Below are 20,754 nucleotides of genomic sequence, written 5' to 3'. Positions count from 1 at the left end.
GGGGCTCTTATCATCTAAGTCAAGCCTTTCAGCCAGGGGTTTAGTGTCTCCCTGAGTGCATCATTTGTCTTCTTATTTCACAGGCGGGCCCAATGCCCAAACACATTGCCTTTATAATGGATGGAAACCGTCGCTATGCCAGGAAGTGCCAGGTAGAGCGGCAGGAAGGCCACTCACAGGGCTTCAACAAGCTGGCGGAGGTGAGTGTGGGCGGCAGAACCTAGCGGGAACAGTGTGTGGAGAATTGGACAATAGCTACAGAATCAGGCCCTGAGTTTACTATGGAGAGTATTTTTTTTTAAATAGCTGTTTGTCTGTTATTTGCTTGCCTGCTTAGGTCTCATATCAGCATAAACAGAAATTAAGTTATGTAGTGAATCATCACAGAAAATTAGAAATAAGAACAAAATTGACTTCTCTTACCACCTCAGTAAACCAGCAGTTTATAGTTTTCTATGCATCACCCCAGTCCTTGTAATATGTTCTAACATGACTTAATATTTGTGAAATTACACATGTATTTTTAGTAACATTATCTTACGGGGTATTTTGGCAAGTCTTTTTCCAAGGTTGATATGTAGCTTTTCTAACTATATATTTTAATGCCTGTAGAATATTTTATTACCAGGACCTGACATAATTTGTTTAGCTGCTCCACTATTATCCGATCTTATAAATAGTTCCATTTTAGAATAAATTCTTGGATGTAACATTTCTGGAGCAAAGGTAGGGTGACTGCCTATCCTGGTTTGACTGAGGCCTTTTAGTGCTTAAACTGGGAAGAGTGCCAGACAGCCTGGGTCATCACTGGAAGCAAAGGCCAAGAGGATTTTATGCTTTTAATGCATGTTGCAAATTGGAAAACATTAAATTTAACAATAAGAACAGAATGTGGTCTGTCGTTGTGAAGCTAACTTTAAGAAGGATGGGAATTCGGTCTGGACAGCCCTCAGCTTCCCAGCACAAGAACATGGCCTGGTGCCAGGGCAGTGATACTTTTTTGCCTTGAGTGAGTGGATGTGGGACTCAGTTGAACACCCTGAGGAGGTCTTTAGGTTTGTTGACCCCAGCTTCTCTTTTGTGACTAAGTAAAAGGCAGTTTTGCCCAGTCCTTGGGAACTTAAGCTCTGGAATCACTCAGAACTTGTGGGCACCCCTGCTCTACCAGTTCCCAACTCTGTGACCTGCAGCAAGTTAGACAGCTTCCCTTTGCCTCCGTTTCTTCTTCAGTAAAATGAGGACAATAATAATCTCTACTTTCAGAAATTATGTAAGGATGAAATAAGATGGCACGATGAAAAAAAAAAGGAAAAATAAAAAGAAAAAAAAAGATGGCACGATGAAGAGTGTGTGGAACGGTTTTGGCATAAAGTGCTCAAAAAGTTGGCGTTGTTACCATTCGCCGCTATAATGACTGGTCGGTGGTAGGTTCCGCCCCAGCTGTGCCAGCCAAAAGGTGACTTCCCCATCCTCTGTGGAGCCTGAGTCTGTTCAAGAGTCAGGTTCTCACTGGTAGTTTTCCCCAGGTGGCAATGAACTGGGTTGTGTGTATGTCTGTTAAGGGATTAGAAAGGCAGCTCGCTTCAGCCTTGTTTCTTTAGGTTCAGTTCTGATTGAATGTCTTCTGTTCCTTACCCTTAACCTCCAGGCTCCCTGTCTCAACACTGTTAGTCTCAGCTGTAGTTAGTTCTCTGCCTTTAGTGGTTCTGGGTTAGAGCACCCCCAAAGGACTGGGTTTGTTTGTTTATTTATTTATTGAAAAGATTTTATTTATTTATTTGACAGACAGAGATCACAAGTAGGCAGAGAGGCAGGCAGAGAGAGAGGAGGAAAGCAGGCTCCCTGCTGGGCAGAGAGCCCGATGCAGGGCTTGATTCCAGGACCCTGGGATCATGACCCAAGCCGAAGACAGAGGCTGTAACCCACTGAGCCACCTGGGATCATGACCCGAGCCGAAGACAGAGGCTGTAACCCACTGAGCCACCCAGGTGCCCCAAGGACTGGGTTTAAATATGAGTTTCACTTTTCTTTTCAATGAGGTATAATTTCATATGGTGAAATGCACATTTTTGTGCATTTTGTTTTGACCATTGCATTTACCTGTCTAATCCATACCCCTGTCAAGATATAGAACATTTCCATCTCTCCAGAAAGTTCCCTTGTGCCCTTCCTCTCCCAGTCAAACCCTGTCCCACCTCCTCTTCCCCTCTTGAGGCAACCACTATTCTGATTTCTATCACTAGAGGTTAGTTTTTGCTGTTCTAGAACCTTATATAATGGATTCATACAGTGGAGTTGTAGCCATCTGACACGTTTCTTCCACTGTCTGAGCCTCAGTTTTTCTCCTCTGTAAAGTAGACATGAAGTCAGCAGCGCCATTCTCAAGAGGTTTTTCAGAGAATCGAATGAAATAATATATGTGAAAACCCTTTCTAAAAAAAAAAAACAACAAAAAAAACCCTTTCTAGATTTAATGCCTCACAGCTGTGTACTCGATGCCTTGATTCTTATAACTCATCAGCCTCTCAATCTAACAGGAGAAATGAACTTATGCCGAGAGAACTTATGCCTTGTGTGTGGGTTGGGTTTTTTTTTTTTTTTTGAGATTTTATTTATTTATTAGAGAGAGGGGGAGAATGATCGGGGGGCAGGGAGCAGAGGGAGAGGGACAAGCAGACTCCTCACTGAGGGTGGTGCCTGACGTGGGGCTCATTCCCAGGACTCTAAAATCATGACCTGAGCTGAGGTCAGATGCTTAACTGACTGAGCCACCCAGGTGCCCCTAATACCTTGTGTTTTATATTGTCCTTCAGCCACCTTGCGAGTGATGGATGGTGCTCCTGTTTTACAGATAAGGAGAGTTAGGCCCATAGAGGTTAAATGATTTGCCTACCGTCACATAGAAGTGCACGTTGGAGTTGGGGACTGGAACCCAGATCTTGACTCTGTCGGTAAAGAGTTCTTTCTAGTAAACCACAATTTACTCATTAAGTTCACATTTTTCAGTTTCTCAAGTGGTGGCTTTCTGCTTACTTGGTTTGTTATTCTGACAGAAACACTGGGGTTATCCTAGCTTTACCTGGTTTGGGGAGGAGAAAAGTCTGCCTCTCGCCTCCAGCGCGGACCGAGTGGGAGCGGAGGCATCCCTTATTTGTCTCCCTGCTCTTGCTCGTACCCTAGCTCCTTGCCTTCTCCCTCTCAGACCCTGCGCTGGTGTTTGAACCTGGGCATCCTAGAGGTGACGGTCTACGCATTCAGCATTGAGAACTTCAAACGCTCCAAGAGTGAGGTAGACGGGCTAATGGATCTGGCCCGGCAGAAGTTCGGCCGCTTGATGGAAGAACAGTAAGATTTTATCCGAGTGGGGAGTGTGCTCAGATACCATAACCCTCACCCCTCTTATCGCAGGCTTATTTAAGGAACTCTAAACCCTTTTAATGTTAGTCAGATCTCTGATGGCATCAATGCAAGCTAGTTTTTCCTTCCTCTTTTTTTTTTTTAAAGTAGGCATTTATCTGATGATATAGAGGTATTTCACAGAATTCAAGGACAAGTATAACCAGCCTCAAGCAAAACTGAAACCAGGAATTGAAATCCATTAGATAGGGCCTCTTCCTACTCCCTGTACTCCACCTTTCACTGCTTCAAGAGAACAGCCCAGAATGAACTAAAGCCCTTAATAACCCACTTTAGATTTCTATCCCGCAACCAATAAACTATGATCAGGGGAGTAGCATCAGAGAAATGTTGGAAAAGTCCTTTTCTGCCATGTAATCATCCTAAAACATTACTATGCTGCCCTATATATTCTCTTGGAAGGGACAGGATGATGTGTCTGAGGCCTTTATGAGGAAGACTCAGTACTGTTCTTAGCTGTCACTAACTTAAACTAACTTAGGGAGCAAGGCTGGAAAGGGACAAAGAGGAAGTTTGATGGAGATGATTTGCTTCAAAGCGTGGAAACCTCCCCAGCCAGGACTGCTCCAAATTTCATTACAACCCTTTTCTGCCCAGCTCTTCCCTGTACCAGGACCCAGGGGGATGAGGGAAGAGAGAGCCTAGGGCATCCGTGGAGCTGGGCCTAGGACAATTTTGTCATTTCTTTTCTTTTCTTTTTTTTTTTTTTAAGATTTTTATTTTATTTATTTATTTGACAGAGACAGAGAGAGAGAGATCACAAGTAGGCAGAGAGACAGAGGGAGAGGGGGAGGCAGGCTCCCTGCTGAGTAGAGAGCCAGATGTGGGGCTCGATCCCAGGATCCTGAGATCATGACCTGAGCCGAAGGCAGAGGCTTAACCCACTGAGCCACCCAGGTGGCCCAATTTTGTCATTTCTGTTCCAGGGTGGGTTTTGGGTTGGGGAGGGTAACCAGGGTTTTCTCTGTCCATAATAGGATAACAAGACTTGGCCACAGACCTAGCTTCCTGGTCCCCAACAGAGCCCGTGTGGCTCAGAGTTCCCACCCAAGGACTGGGTTTGGAGGCATTGGGGGCACTTCCCAGGTATTCAAATTCTTCTATACGTCACATGTACAGAAATTCTGATCTGACCTTTTTAAAGTGCTTATACTGTGTGCCAGGCCCTAAGCCTGGCATGTATTTTCATTTAATATTCACATTATCCTGTGAGAAAGAGATTATTACTACCCCAGTTGTAGAGAGGAGGGAAGTGAAAACCAGAGAAGTTTAGATGTGTCTCCTGGGTCACACAGCTATCAGGCAGAGGCAAGACAGACAAGACCTTTCTAACTCTAGAGCGGAGCTGTTGTCTGCTACACTGGTAAGAAAGACAGGAGGTAATCCTACAGTTCCTGAGAGATCCAAATGCATGGCCTTAGAGGTGCCTCTGAGATTGCTCTAATCAGTCAATTGGTCTTAAGTTCTAAAGTCCTGGACAGAACAAGAAGAAATGTTATCAGTGGTTTTCCAACAATGTGCAGTAGAACCTCAGAGTTCTGGGGAGTGGGTGTGGAAAGAAGCCAGAGGGAAGGGGGCACGGGGTGCTGGTTGGCGTTTACCTATTTTATATATTAGGCTTCTGGTTTTTTGTTTTTTGTTTTTTTTTTAAGATTTCCTTTATTTATTTGACAGAACAAGAAAGAACACAAGCAGGGGGAGTGGCAGGCAGAGGAAGAGGGAGAAGCAGGCTCTCGGCTGAGCAGGGAGCCCTGTGCGGGGCTCAATCCCAGGGCACTGGGATCATGACCTGAGCTGAAGGCAGACACTTAACCAGCTGAGCCACCCAGGCGCCCCTGGGCTTCTGTTTAATGTGTGACTTAAAGAATGAGTTCTTGGCTAAAGGAAGGTTGGAAAACCACGGTACTAGTTCAGTTTCATCAGTTTGGAGACAACCCTAGTAGACAGAAGCACAAGTCATGCCCATGGACACACATCGAGCTCATGGTAGAACCAGGTTGGGAACCCAGATCTCCTGGCTCCTTGCCAGGGCTTTTGCCTCTCCTTCCCTGTAGACCTCACTTAAGTTGTTGTCTGAGAAAAAGCACTTTGAGGTACTTTCTCTCCCTCAACACAGGCCAGTGTGGAGAATATGACAGGGATGGTTATTACCCCCAGTTCACAGGGTATGGGAAACTGAGGCTGAGAGAGGTTAAGTGTTATAGAAGGTCATCCAGTAAGTACTGCCTCTGGGATTTGAATCTAGCTCTTTTCATTCTGGTTTTGCCTTGATCCGAGTATTCGTTTGTCTACTGTAGCAGCTTTGGTGGATTCTCGAAAACAGGTGGCTAGATCTTGCTTCACTCTGGAAACAGAGTGATGCAGGTTATGGAGTGGACCCGCTGTGGATGCGGCCTTGCACTCTGGACCAGGGATCTCAGGGACCTGCCCGCCCTACGGAATCTTCTTGTTATTAAGTTCCCATTTAACAAACACTTGTCATTCAGTTTTTCCATAGTGTTCCCAGGTGAGGGTACCTGGTTGGGTAATAATTCATGCCCACTGTGCAGAGTTGGGGAATGACTGTGTGGAGGCAGCAAGATGCCATGATCTAAGAGGACAGGCCCTGGAACCAGGCTCCCTAGGTTCACGTTCAGCTTTCCACTCACCACCTGTCTGATGTTGAGTAAATTACCTAGCCTCCCTGTGCCTCAGTTTCCTCGTCTGTAAAAGAGGAATGATAATGTTGTCTGCCTTAAAGGTTGGTGTAAGGATAGAACGTACTGATGTGTGTAAAGCACTTAGACCAGTGTCTGGCACTTAGTAAACATAAAATTAATCTGAGGGGGCGCCTGGGTGGCTCAGTGCATTGGGCCTCTGCCTTTGGCTCAGGGTCCTGGTCCTGCTGTGGTCTCAGCGTCCTGGGATCGGGCCCTCTCTCTGCTCAGCGGGGAGCCTGCTTCCCTCTCTCTCTCTGCTGCTCTGCCTACTTGTGATCTCTCTCTCTCTCTGTTGGGTGGATAAATAAAATCTTAAAAAAATAATAAAATAAAATAAAATTAATCTGAGATGTTGCTGTTATTAACATATTTTACCAGAAGGTACAGAAGCAACGAACAGTATAGCTCTAGCCCTTGAGTTTATTCCCTTGTCAGAACGGGACAGGATATATAAAACGTAACTTGCCGAGAAGGACACATGAAGCAGTGTGACGTGTGGTAAAGAATTCGGGGTTCGGGTTCTTAAATCAGGCAGACCTGGCTTTCGGTTCTGATACTGTCCCTTAATGGCCAGCTGACCTTGGGCCGTGTCTGCCTGCCTGTCTGAGTGTCCATCTCCTGCAGGAGAATGGGGAATGTGGCAGACTCGGATCAGAGTCACTGAGGGGATGCGGTGACACAGTGCACCCGGGACAGTGCCCGACACACAGGGCAGCACTTAGGAACTGGGAGTTGAGTGTAAGCAGTTCTCCAGGTCCTCGGGCTCTCTGTCCCAACCCTGCCTCCTTTTCCCGATCAGGGAGAAACTGCAGAAGCACGGGGTGTGTATCCGGGTCCTGGGCGATCTGCATTTGTTGCCCTTGGATCTCCAGGAGCTGATTGCACAGGCGGTGCAGGCCACCAAGAACTATAACAAGTAAGTGTTCCCATTTCCCTGGAGCATCCCAGAGTGGTCTCTGACTCCCTGCTAGCTTTTTCTCGGTACGCATTTGGTACAAGAGGCCAGGAGGGGTTGGGGCTGCTTAGAGACCTCTTCTGTCTGCAGGGCAGGCCAGAGATGGTTCTTACTACCTCATCAAATGTGTGCGAATATACACAGACAGTGTTTCATCCTCTTCCTCCACTGTGCGCCTACCCTCCATGATACATACATATACATAGGTTGCATATGCACATATGTGTAATAATCATTATTATTAGTATTTTATTTGACGGGCTAGGGTGGAAATGAGCATTATAGGGTGGATAAGCTATGGATGTGGCCTTGAGCTCTGGATCAGAGTTCTCTAGGACCTGTCTGATACCCCACATTATAATATATTCTGTTTCCGTCTACAGTATATCTCTGTCTCTGAAGGCAGATCCTTCAAGAAAATCTTTCTCTGTCCCACTCCTTTAACCCATGGTGAGGCTGACATTGGGAGGTCATGCAGATGCAGAGGTGACCAGAGTTCAGTAATCAAATATCATGAGGTGTGCCTTTGGAATATAATACATGTATTTCATGAGGTGTGCCTTTGGAATATAATACGTATTTGGCAGTGGACTGGATTGCATCAAGTTTCCTTCCTGTTCTACTTCGCTTGTACTAGTATCACAGTGAATTCACGTCCTCTGAAAGCTGGTTGGCAGTAGGAGAGAGGGTTAGGGGTAAAAGGGTCATTTAGTGTTCATCTTATTACAAAATTAATAACATGTCTATTCTAAGAAAAGTTGGAAAACGCAAAGAATTCATGATCTCACCTTTCAGAGATATCCACGATTCACCTTTGGGGTGTGTGTGTGTGTTCTTCTGGGGAAGCAGTACTCTACAGACAGTGACTTCGTCCCTTCCTCTGGTAAATTATTCTCTTCTTCCCTTCTCAGGTGTTTCCTGAATGTCTGCTTTGCTTACACATCCCGTCACGAGATCAGTAATGCTGTGAGAGAGATGGCCTGGGGAGTGGAGCAAGGCCTGCTGGATCCCAGGTATCCCTACTCGTTTAACACGGTAACCGACAGGGAAGCCAGGCTTGCCCCCCCTAAGCCATGTCCTTGGGCTGGAAGTCAAATGAGGGATGCATGTAGACAGAGTGAGGGGCATGATCCTCCCCACACAGAGCTTAGGATAGGCTTACCGTAGCCTACTTCAGAATTTCTGTGTTCACCATAACCCAGGAAGCGCCAGAAAAACGGCATAGCAGGGAGCAAAGCTGTGGCATTCACTAAAAAATGATGTCCTTACACCTGAAACTGATATAACACTCATGTTAACTATATTGGAATTAATTTTTTTTTTTAAGATTTTATTTTTAAGTAAGTCTGCACTTAACGTGGGGCTTGGAGTCATGACCCCGAGATCAAGAGTCTCATGCTCCACTGACCGAGCCAGCCAGGTGCCTCTGGAATTAATTTTTTTTTTTTAAAGATTTTTAAAAATTATTCATTTGAGATAGAGAATGAGCAGGAGGGAGGGGCAGAGGGAGAAGGAGAGGCAGACCCCCCAACTGAGGAAGGAGCCCAACGCCGGGCCTCTTCCCAGGACCGCCAGATCACGACCTAAGCCGAAGGCAGATGCCTCACCAACTGAGCCACCCAGATGCCTTCACAAATTTTTTTAAAAAGGTGGCCTCCAGGGCACTTGGGTGGCTCAGTAGGTTGAGTGTCTGACTTTGTCTTAGGTCATGATCTTGGGGTCCTGGGATGAAGCCCCATATCGGGCTCCCTGCTCAGCAGGGAGTCTGCTTCTCCCTCTCTCCCTCTTGCTCATGTGTACTATCTCTGCCTCTCTCAAATAAAATCTTTAAAAAAAAAAAAAAAAAAGTCCTCCATGGGGCATGGGGCTCTTGATCTCAGAGGTCGTGAGTTTAAGCCCCACATTGGGTGTAGGGATTACTTTAAAAGCAAAATCTTTTAAAAACTAAATAAAATCTTAAAAGAAAAAAAAAAAAGATGTCTTTCTTTTTTTTTCTGCCTTTGGCAGTGTTTACCCTCGAATGATTTTTCAGGAATGCAGCTCGTGCCGGGTATAGTCCTTTAGGTCTCTCATTGTACAGTTTCATGCAAAATTCAGGTATTTTCCAAAAAGACAATTATTCATTCCAAGCAGCTTGTGGAATCCTAACTATTAGAGCTTGAGAGATTTTGGAAGCCATCTAGCCTCTCAGTCCCTTCATGTTATTGTTAGTGTAACATTTAGTAATATTTTAATCAGCTAATAATAGCAAGAGTAAAATAACAGCAAAAATAATACAGGCGATGTGTTATGTTCTGTATTTTACTTAGTCCTTGATCTCATGTGTGAGAGGTTCAGGTGTTTTCTCCATTTTATAGATGAGAAAACTGAGCTGAGCATTGAATGGCTTTCCCCAGGCCATTCTACTAGTGAGCGCCAGAGCTGACTCATCTCTAGAGCTGTCCGATTCCAGAGTGCCTGTCCTTTTCCTCTGTCACCTGGACCTTGGGACTCAGGAATTTGTCTGATTCCTTTCTTGGGTATAATTAGATTTATCTGCAAAACTAAATTAACGATCAGAAAGTTGCTCAGTGAGAATGGAATTAGATAAGCAGAAAAGGAGACTGTTTTTAAGGCTATTCTGTAAATCCTTTTCCCCTCCAACAGCTGGGTGGTTTTCTGTGCCACATAGCTCATTCATTCAATCAGTCATTTATTCACTCAACGAAATGCCACAGAAACAGAAAAGGAGACTGTTTTTAAGGCTATTCTGTAAATCCTTTTCCCCTCCAACAGCTGGGTGGTTTTCTGTGCCACATAGCTCATTCATTCAATCAGTCATTTATTCACTCAACGAAATGCCACAGAAATATAGGCCAAGCACGTTGTTGTACAGAGCGGGTACAGTGGCAAAAATAAAAGTATGTATTTCCTGTGCTCAGGGAGCTCTGGTAAAGGAAACAGACCATAATCAATATATACACATTGACATACAATTATAATGGTGACCAATGCTATAAAAGCATCAGTGCATGGTACAACAAGAATTTAGAGTAAGAGGAATAGACCTGGTAGGGAAGGCTTTGCCAGGGAAACGATAAGTGGCCAGAGAAGGAAGGAAAAGCAGTAACCCAGGGAAGAGGCAGTAGTAGTGTGAGGAGGTTGTCAGTTACAGAAAGGCTGTTGGGATAATTCAGGTAGGGATTACCTGGAATGGAGCTTGCATGGTGGTAGTGGAGGAGGAAGTCAAGTAGACTGCATCGAGTGTTATGAAGTAGATGAAATTGAGAGGCCTTCGTGGGCCAGGTCTGGGAAAAAGATGTGTTATGTGAGACTCCAGGGTTTTTGACTTCCGAAACAGTACATAGCGGTGCCCTTCCCTGTCTAGGGATCTCTGAAGGAGGATCCAGTTTGAGAAAGAAGGTCAGCAGTTTGATTTGGGATAAACTGTAGATGTTGAACGTAGATGTCAGGTCTACAGTTTGCAAGGAGAGGTGGGGACTGGACGTAACGGCATGGAGGTCACCTGTGAGTCGTTGGTAACCAAAGCAAAGAGAGCATGAGGACATCAAGGAGAGTCTAGAATGAGAGGGGGAGAGGGCCAAGGATGGAGTTTTGAGAAACTCTGAGTTGTGCTGGCTGGGTGGAGGAGAAGGAGCCTTAGGGGGAAAAGAGGATGAACAACCAGAAAGGCAGGAAGAAAACCAGGCAGTCGGTATTACAGAAGCCAAGAGAAGAGGGACTTTGCTGGTGCAGGTTGGGAGGAAGGGGGCATTGGTGGGAGCAACAGTGTCGAATGCTGTAGAGAGGTCAATTAAGCTATGGATTGAAAGTGAACTGTTGGGGAAGAAATTAAGATGCTGGTTAAGTCAGTGGGGGGCGGGCAGGAAGACGAGAGACGAAGAACAGGGTTGTATGAGTAGATGCAGGTTACTGTGATTTTCTGATTCTTGACCCGTGGGCTGATTTCATAGTTGTTCACAGTATTATTGTGCTTTCTGGTTAATGTTTCATTTAAAGAGACACATGTTTATGCTGGAAAGAAAGAAAGGTTTTGGCTAGTAGATTTGTGTGTATTCTTGCCTGGGACTAGAACTCTGATCATGCCTCTTAGTTCTGTGTTCTTGATACTCATACCACAGCGACAACCACTGACCTTGATCTCGTCTTTCTTGCCCAGGAAGTTTTCCCATATTAATTTTCTTTGTCTTGCGTGGCTTAGGAACCTGCCTACGTGGGATTAATCAAGCAGACAGATATGGTGTGGGTGGGTCAGGGTTGCCAGGGAAGGAGGCTGCAAGCTTAGAAAGGTTAGTGTTCTACTTGGACTGGGCTAATCGGAGCCCCAATATGGACATACTTTTATAAAGGTCATACATGTTCATCAGAGAGGATTTACAAACTACTGGATATAGAAAGATGAAAAATTTAGGTCTTCCAGGATCAGCAACACTCCTGGTAACACTTTGATTTTTAGGATGTCTTTGTAGGTCTTACTTTTTGCTTAGATATGTGTGTGTGAGTTTAATCAACTGAGTTGATTTTTCCCATCAAGTTATGACAATGTCTGTTACCTGTGTTTACGTTCTAGGTTGTTTGCAAGTACATTGTCAGAAACTTTTTTAGCCTGTAAGCTCCTCACATTCAGAAAACCAATACGTATTTATTTCTAAGATCAGTTTTCAGTGATTCATTCACTCATTTATTCAAACATGTATCAAGTCTTTCTCTGTCCCAAGAAGTTGCCATGCTAGAAGGGCAGGAACACAGAGCTGAATGTTTCATGGGGTTTGCCCTCGGACAGCTCCCAGTCTGGTTCATGTACACACATAAGTCACCCGTGCTGCTGCGTCACACTAATGTGTGTGATCAGTTGTGGTTCAAAGTTCAGCCAGTCATCTTTTTATTTTATTTTGTTTTGTTTTATTTATTTTTTAAGATTTTATTTATTTTTGACACAGAGAGAGCAAGCACAAGCAGGGGGAACGGCAGGCAAGGGAGAAGCAGGCTCCCTGCTGAGCAAGGAGCCTGATGTGGGGCTCGATCCCAGGACACTTGGGATCATGACCTGAGCCAAAGGCAGCCACTTAATCGACTGAGCCACCCAGGCGCCCCCAGAGTCATCTTTTTAAACACAAATCCCAATGATGACATAAGTATTTATAACAAAAGAAATCACACTGTGAACACATTACGACCTGCATCATGCTTTTATTCACTCGATGTTGTAATATGAGCACTTTTCTATGCCTCATGTTTTTAATCATTTGTCTTATCATTATTTCTAATGGCTGCAGAATGTATCTTACTTTAATTGACTTAATCATTCAAGTTGTTGGTTATTTAGGCTGTTTCTCATTTGTCATTATTACAAATAATGCTACAAGGAAGTCTATAAACTTAACTTTTTTTAAAAAAGATTTTATTTACTTATTTGACAGACAGAGATCACAAGTAGGCAGAGAGAAGGAGGAAGGGAAGCAGGCTCCCTGCTGAGCAGAGGCCCCATGTGGGCCTCGATCCCAGAACCCTGAGATCATGACCCGAGCCGAAGGCAGAGGCTTAACCCACTGAGCCACCCAGGCGCCCTATAAACTTAACTCTTATCAGCATTTTGCTTTGTTACCTCAGGATCTGGATGTGTCCATTTCATCTTATTCTTGCCAAACAGAATTGTAAACTACTCTAGTTTTGTAGGTGAAAGCTGGTATTTTACTTTATTTAATAGAAATTACTTCTTGGGGCACCTGACTGGCTGAGTCGGTAGAGCATGAAACTCTTGATCTTGGGGTTGTGGGTTTCAGCCCCAGATTGGGTGTAGAGATTACTTTAAAAAAAAAAAAAAAAAAAGAAGAAGAACATTATTTCTTTAAAGTCTTCATGTAGACAGCTAATGCCATGTAATGATGAGTTTTTGTTGGCCATAGCACAGATGTTCTATTTTCATTTTGTTGATTTTATCTCCTCCTACCCCCTTAGAGTTACCTCATTTTCGGTAAGAATTCTGCCCACTGCTTAAAGTAGATGGAGCAAACCTTTTGCAGACACATTTGAAACTCAGAGAGATTAAGTGGGGATCTGAAGTCACACAGTAAAGTGGGACTGGAAATAACATTTCTTCTTTATTTACATAATAGTTTATAGTTACTTCCTGAAGTACACTCAGATCTGTTATTTCACTTGTTTTTGTTTTTGTTTTTTAGGGTTGGGGGCAGAGGGAGAGAGAGATCTCCACGCCAGCAGGGAGCCTAACACAGGGCCAAGTTCACAACCCTGAGATTATGACCTGAGCTGAAATCAAGAGTTGGATACTTTTTTTTTTAAGGTTTTATTTATTTGACACAGAGAAAGAGTGTACAAATAAGCAGAGTAGCAGGCAGAGGGAGAGGGAGAAGCAGGCTCTCCACTGAGCAGGGAACCCAATGCGGGACTCGATCCTAGGACCCTAGGATCATGACCTGAGCTGAAGGCAGATGCTTAACCAACTGAGCCACCCAGGTGCCCCAAGAGTTGGATACTTAATCAGCTGAGCCACCCAGGTGCCCCTGTTATTTGATTTGACCCTCACAATAACCTCTAAGTAGATAGGACAAATGTTCCCATTTCAAAGAAAAGAGAACTGAGAAATTAGATGTATTATACAGGGCCTCAGATTTCTTAGAGAATTAAGACCATGCTGCTAAGACGAGACTATCAGATTTTCAGGGAAATCTGATTTTCAGGGAAATTCTTCTTGCAGTTCATAAGTGAAAACTGTTTCCCTTGTGATGGTACAAAAAATAAAACTCCCTCTGTCATTTGCAGAAAGAGGACCCAAAGGCACACAGATGGTAAATGTAGTCTCATCTTAAACACTCAGCCCAGGGCTGCCTGGGTGGCTCAGCCAGTTGAGTGTCCAACTCTTGATTTCAGCTCAGATCGTGATCTCAGGGTTGTGAGATCGAGCCCCAAGCTGGGCTCTGTGCTCAGCAGGGAGTCTGCTTGAGATTCTCTCCCTCTCTCTGTGCCCCTCCCCCAGCTTCTGCTCCCTCTCTCTCTTCTGTCTCTCAAATAATAAATAAATCTTACCGGGGTGGGGGGTTGGGGGGGGTGGGAAAAAGACAGCCCAGATCTCTGCTTTTTAAACTGTGCTCCTTTAAGAATGTTTCCACCAAGAAATTTTATCTTCTAGATCTCTCCCAAGATATAAGTCTTACCCTTACAGATTCCAAATTCTGCCTCTTGGTGCTTGGTAGGACAGGTAAACAGTGTTCTTAGAACCAGCAGACAACCAGCCTTGCAGACACCTTCTTTCCACGGACAGGAGTGTTTTAGTTCCAATAAACGGTAGCAGTCCCCATTCTTCCTCCATTCCATCTCCTTTCTAAATGTCCATCTATTTGGGAAAGTAGCTCTTAGCAGACAGGGGAGGGCTGATCATTTTGCTCTTTTTTAAAATCCTAAGTGACATGGATTTTTGGCAGTGTTTCAAGATCCATATGACTCAGAAGTTTTTAAAAGTGCTGTTCAGGGGCACCTGGATGGCTCAGTCAGTTAAGAAGCTGACTCTTGGGCGCCTGGGTGGCTCAGTGGGTTAAAGCCTCTGCCTTCAGCTCAGGTCATGATCCCGGGGTCCTGGGATCGAGCCCCACATCGGGCTCTCTGCTCAGCAGGGAGCCTGCTTCCCTTCCTCTCTCTCTGGCTGCCTCTCTGCCTACCTGTGATCTCTGTCTGTCAAATAAATAAATAAAATCTTTAAAAAAAAAAAAAAAGAAGCTGACTCTTGATTTCGCTCAGGTCATGATCTTGGGGTCCTGGGATGGAGCCCTGGGTCAAGCTCTGCGCTCACCAGGGAGTCGGCTTGAGATTCTCTCTCCCCCTTTCCTGCTACCCCCCCCACCCTGCGCATACACACACTCTCACTCCCTCTGTCTCTCAAATAATAAATCTTTTTTTAAAATGTTATTTTTAAAAAATTATTTTATTTATTTATTCATGAGAAACAGAGAGAGAGAGAGAGAGGCAGAGGGAGAAGCAGGCTTCCTGCAGAGCAGGGAGCCTGATGCAGAACTTGAGTCCGGGACACTGGGATCATGACCTGAGTTGAAGGCAGATGCTTATTCAACTGAGCCACCCAGGTGCTCCTAAAAAATGTTCTTTATAATACATTTAAACAATAACAGAAGTACGTAAAGTAAAAATGTGATAGTCTTTCCTTTATTTAGCCTTCCAAAAGTAATCACCATTGAGAGTGTGGTGTTTATGTCTTTCTAAACTTTGCTCTTTCTTTATTTTTCATTTTATTTTTAAAATTTCTATTTATTTACTTATTTTTGGAAGAGAGAGAGGGAGCATGCACATGAGGGGAAGGGCAGAGGGAGAAGCGACTCCCCACTGAGCAGCGAGCCCAATGTAGGGCTCCATCCCAGGACCCTGGGATCATTACCTGAGCCAAAGGCAAGTGTTTAACCAACTGAGCCACCCAGATGCCCCGGTACTCTGTCTCTTCTTTTTCCTTTTTTTTTTTTTAAAGAAGAGGGAGTTGTTGGGCAGAGGAAGAAGGTGAGAGAGAATCTTAAGCAGGCTTAACCATGCCCATTGTGGAGCCCCAAATGGGACTTGATTTCATGACCCTGAGATCATGACCTGAGCCAAAATCAAGAGTTGGATGCTTAACTGACTGAGCCACCCAGGCGCCTCTGTATATTTTTTGAAGCTTGTTTTTTCATTTAGTATTAGCTCTGATCTTCCTCATTCAGTGCATTTAGATTTATCTTTATTGCATTTAGATTTATCTTTATTGAAATAGTTGCATTAGTATTATATCAAATTGCAGGGTCAGATGTGTGCATTTTATTCTACTTATTTTAAGATTTTATTTATTTGAGAAAGATGTGTATATATGCAGATGAGCAGGGGAGGGGCAGAGGGAAAGGGAGTGGGGGAAGCAGACTCCTTACTGAGCGCAGAGCCCAACTTGGGGCTCCATCGGAGAACCCTGAAATCGTGGCCTGAGCTGAAGTTAGACTCTTAACTGACTGAGCCTCCCACATGCCCCGGATGTATGCATCTTAGAAAATAAGGTGTTTTAAGTGGAGGACACGTTCTAGTGGGTGCATCTGGTTTTAGGCCTGCAGTGAAATGACTTTGGGCAAGTTATTTATCTCCTCTGAGCCTGTTTCCTTATGTATAAAATGAGGCTCGAAATACTTTATGTAGTTGTGAGGACTAAAATCATACATTCATTTGAATGTTTAGGGTCTCCGCCTATATTGGCTAATGGTGTTCTAAGAACTGGGAAGCCTGACGTAGGCGTTCACCATGAGAATAATCCGAAAAGAGATGTGTGCTTACCCTTGTCTCTTCCCCACTCGCCTTAGTGATGTCTCTGAGTCTCTGCTTGATAAGTGCCTCTATACCAACCACTCTCCGCACCCTGACATCTTGATACGGACTTCTGGGGAAGTGAGGCTCAGCGACTTCTTGCTCTGGCAGGTAAGCAGTTTGCAACCACGGTTGTGTTTGTGATGTTTGTGTGAAAACTGTGATCACACCTGCAGGATGGATGTAGCAGGGCTCCTCCCCACTCACAGCCACGCTGGCTCCAGAGAACTGGGACGGGTGGGGGTGGGGGGGGGCGGGAATCTGGAGAAATCTGGCTGTGCCTGGTCACATTTGCTGTCCCTTCCTCTTCTGTCCCTGGCTCTGCCAGCCTGGGTGTTCTTGCTCTCCGACGTGCCTAGAGGAAAATCAAGGCTATCGAGCTATGGTGAAAACTTCACTTGGGCCCCTGTTCAAAGCACTGGACTTCTGTCTTGTGTTCCTGAGCCTAAGCTGCTGCCCTGGTAATCTGCCAGCTGCTACTCCAGCCCCTCTGGGCTAGAACCTGGCCTTGCAGTCATAGGTCTGTTTCCTTTAGAGAAAGCAGCCGTGTCTATGCAAGCACAGTCCACAAGGGATAGAAACTGTAAGTAGACTCTTTCTTAGGGGCCTGCTGCTGCCTTTTAGCTCAGTTACCCCTGTGGTCCCCCGAAAGCTCATAGCCAGATCAGTTTGCTTTTGCTTGAAAATCTCCCATCATCTGTTAACTTGGCCCCTAAGAAGCAAATGACCATTCAAGGAGAGGTTGGAGAGACTCCACTTTGTAGCAAGTTCCAGAAATTTTGGTGGACCATAGTCTTAAAAGATTTAGCTACTGAAGATACTTTTGGTATTTGGCTATATTGAAAGAAATAATGTGCAGGTTATGGTTCGGTGGCCTGTTCTGTGGGTCAGATCATGTCCGGAAAGTTTACTTCCGGGCACTGAGTTTTATTTTTTTTTTTTTAAAGATTTTATTTATTTATTTGACAGAGATCTCAAGTAGGCAGAGAGGCAGGCAGAGAGAGAGGAGGAAGCAGGCTCCCCGCTGAGCAGAGAGCCCGATGTGGGGCTCGATCCCAGGACCCCGGGACCATGACCTGAGCCGAAGGTAGAGGCTTTAACCCCCTGAGCCACCCAGGTACCCCCGGGCACTGAGTTTTAAAAGACTGCATTGGCAAACTGGAGGACTTAGCAGAAGTTGCCAACCTGGATAGCAAGGAATCTGGAACTCATGCCATGTAAGGAATGAGTGAAGGATAATGGTCTGAAAAAGGGAGGCATGGTGACAGTTCATTCTCTGAGAAAGAAATACTGAGTTCCTCCTTTGTGTGTTGGGCATATGGCAATGACCAAGTCAGAGATAATCCCTACTGCCTTAAAATGTATCATTTGTAGCCAAAGGCAAACTGAACAAGTCATGACAACCTTGGGGACAAATAATAGGCAGCTCTAATCTTGCCTTCAAATATTTGAAAGAATGTCACTTTGAAGAAGAAACAGACCTGTTCCAGAGAAAAGGCCTGAGACTTTGGAAGAAGTTCAGGGAAGGTGTCATTGGTTTAGCAGAACAAACTATCAGACAACTAAAGTCAGCCCTCTTGAGGCACTGAATTCCTCACTACTGAAGGTATCAAGCGGTGGCTGTCAAGAATGTTCCAGAAGGAACTCTTACATTAGTGATTATTATTAGGGTTCACCCAGCTCTGTAGTCTGACTGCTTTGTGTACATTATCTTGTGTAATTTTCATCATACCTTAAAAACCAGGTACTCCTGTCAGCCAGTTTTACAGTTGAGGAGACCGAGACCCAGAGAGGTTAAGTAACTTGCCTCAGGTCACATGGATGATAAATGGTGGAGCCAGGATCCAAGGCAGGTAGTCTGGCCCCAGAGCCCAAGCTCTTCACCACTGTGCCCTGCTCTGCTCCTTAAAAATAACAGCCCTGGCTACCATTTGTTCATTGCTGACTTTTATCAGACAACATGTCTCCCAGATGACCTCTAAGGGCCAAGAGCCAATAACATAATCCAGATGTTATTTCATAGTCCTAAAATTGGCTCTTAGAAAAATCCTGGTGGGAATGTTGATCTAGTCTTGTTGTAGTTCTGCCTTGCTGCACACAGGTGCCTCAGATGACCCCTCCCCATGAGCAAGGCACTTTGGGGCTGGCAACAGCGGTAGCTGCAGCTCAGGGAGCATGGGCCCTTTCAGCTCTGGGCCCCTGGGTCATGCTCAGCCTGCTCCTTCTTTGGAAGCCTGAACCAGGAGTATGTTCCAGCAACATGCTACTAAACTATCTTGTCTTCCTTCCCCCTGCTTTCCCAGACTTCCCACTCCTGCTTGGTGTTCCAACCCGTTCTGTGGCCAGAATATACATTCTGGAACCTCTGTGAGGCCATCCTGCAGTACCAGATGAACCACAGCAAGCTCCAGGTAAGAAAGAGTTCAGGGCTGGTCTGACTGGCTGTGATGGAAGAAGAGGTTAGCATCGACTGACCACCTACTGCTTACACGAGGCACTTGCCAATAGGCATGTAAATGAATATAGTAGCTACTCCTTGTCTACTATATGTCAGACACTGTGAACATTTTATAGGTACTATCTCATTTAATGCTCCCAGGATCCCAAATGGGCTAGGTATCATCCGCCCCACTTGTTTCAGTGAGTACAGCAAAATTCTTTCGTTAAGGATGTATAACCAATAAGAGACAGAACTGGGATTCAAGTTATATGTCTCTAATCTCTTTGCACAGAAACACAGGAGACTTCTCAGAGACTGGCTATTCCCTCACGGTATTAAGCTAGTAAAAGATTGTAGAAGTGAAAGTGTGCAAAATTCAAGCCTCTTCCAGAAGGGATTAAGAACAAAGTAGCACTGTCTTTCTATTATATAAATATGTTCTGCCAACATTTGAAGTTCTTTCAGTTTTGATCACCACATCTGGAAACAGGTTTTAATAGGAGGCAGAGTCACCTGCATCTGATTAGAATTCTTGATAATAAGGGTAGTGTGCGTGGTCGTTAGTGCGTTAGATGTATTCCGGTATATTTCCGTACTTAACCCTTCCAGCAATCTCACAGGTTTGGTATCTGCATTTTCCAAATCTGGAAACAGAGGGGCGGAATCACTGTCTCAATGCCACAGGCTTTTAAACCCAATGCTGCTGCTGCTGTTTCTTGAGTCTAGAAAGACAATGACCAGGAGGAAATAATGATTTAACTCAGGGCTTCTTAATCCCCTTGGCGAATCTGGTGGAAACCATAGACCATCTCCCTAGAAAAATTACACAGATCATTCTAACACACGGCATTTTGCATAGAATTGTACTCATCACCGAAACAGATGTCAGGGGTTTACGTAACCCCTGGAATCTGTCCATTAATCCCAAGTCCAGAACTCCTGGAATAAGTCAGTCAAATCATGAAGCTTTGGTCCTGTGCTTGGTCAGTAGAATATGAAGAAATGAAAGAGGGAGTTTTGTTCAAGTGAAAGGAAAAACAGCAGAGTCTCAATTATCCACCATCAGTGAGGAATGAATTTATTTTTCCACATGACCAAAGCTCCTTTAAGAACCAGAGCTTTTCTTCTTTCCCTTTTTGCTGGAAAACTTTCTGAAATGTATCTTGTACATAATCATCGACACCTGGTATATACCAGGCACTTGCCAATAATGACGATGGCAACTGCCATCTTAAAGCTCTTCACTGGACAGTGATGCCCGTGGAGGGTGGGACTATTTGCCCAAAGCTAGATGGCCCCCAAATACTTGGCTTTGGGATTTCGTGTATATTTCCGTACATCCTCTGTCGCATTTTCTACCACCGTCAATGGCTAATTTTGACAGCATCCCTCCTCCTCTTCCTATTTATTGTTTTAAATCGGCTATAGGCAAGGAAACCAGTCAGTCGGGCTTGCTAGAAAGAGGTCTGTAAAGTGAGAATAAACTGGCTCTGAAGCCCAGAGGATGTTGGTGTGTGAGCTTTGGTGCATGGATACTCTTATCTCGGATTTGGCTGCTCAGAAGGCCTTTATAGTCATTTCAGGTATCTTTTTTTCTTTTTTTTTCTTTTTAAGATTTTATTTATTTATTTGACAGACAGATCTCAAGTAGGCGGAGAGGCAAGCAGAGAGAGAGGGAAGCAGGCCCTGCTGAGCCGAGAGCCCGATGTGGGGTTCGATCCCAGGACCCTGGGATCATGAGCTGAGCCGAAGACAGAGGCTTTAACCCACTGAGCCACCCAGGCGCCCCTCATTTCAGGTTTCTCTGATGCTTTCCTACATGGCTGTCAGAGGACTTACTTTCATTCGTTGCACGAACAATACCAACTATGAGTCAAGGACTATATTAAGCGTAAGATTCC

At 44.7% G+C, this 20,754-nt stretch overlaps 1 protein-coding gene across 3 annotated transcripts in view; it reads left to right on the top strand.

Annotated features, from left to right (window-relative positions):
- The window catches only part of DHDDS (dehydrodolichyl diphosphate synthase subunit), a 31,483-nt gene that overhangs the window by 2,705 nt on the left and 8,024 nt on the right, over positions 1 to 20,754 (top strand). For all 3 annotated transcript variants that reach the window (XM_080800609.1, XM_080800607.1, XM_080800608.1), the window contains exons 3-8: positions 84 to 200; positions 3,203 to 3,345; positions 6,916 to 7,032; positions 7,983 to 8,084; positions 16,410 to 16,524; positions 18,717 to 18,824. In XM_080800609.1, coding sequence (XP_080656735.1) covers positions 84 to 200; positions 3,203 to 3,345; positions 6,916 to 7,032; positions 7,983 to 8,084; positions 16,410 to 16,524; positions 18,717 to 18,824 — 702 coding nt within the window. The remainder of the gene's footprint in view (positions 1 to 83; positions 201 to 3,202; positions 3,346 to 6,915; positions 7,033 to 7,982; positions 8,085 to 16,409; positions 16,525 to 18,716; positions 18,825 to 20,754) is intronic.

Source organism: Martes martes (assembly GCF_963455335.1).
Source record: "Martes martes genome assembly, chromosome: 4".
In the NCBI taxonomy this organism is placed as follows: Eukaryota; Metazoa; Chordata; class Mammalia; order Carnivora; family Mustelidae; genus Martes; species Martes martes.
Note: the sequence above shows the minus strand (reverse complement) of the source record. Positions and strands in the feature narration are given on the sequence as shown.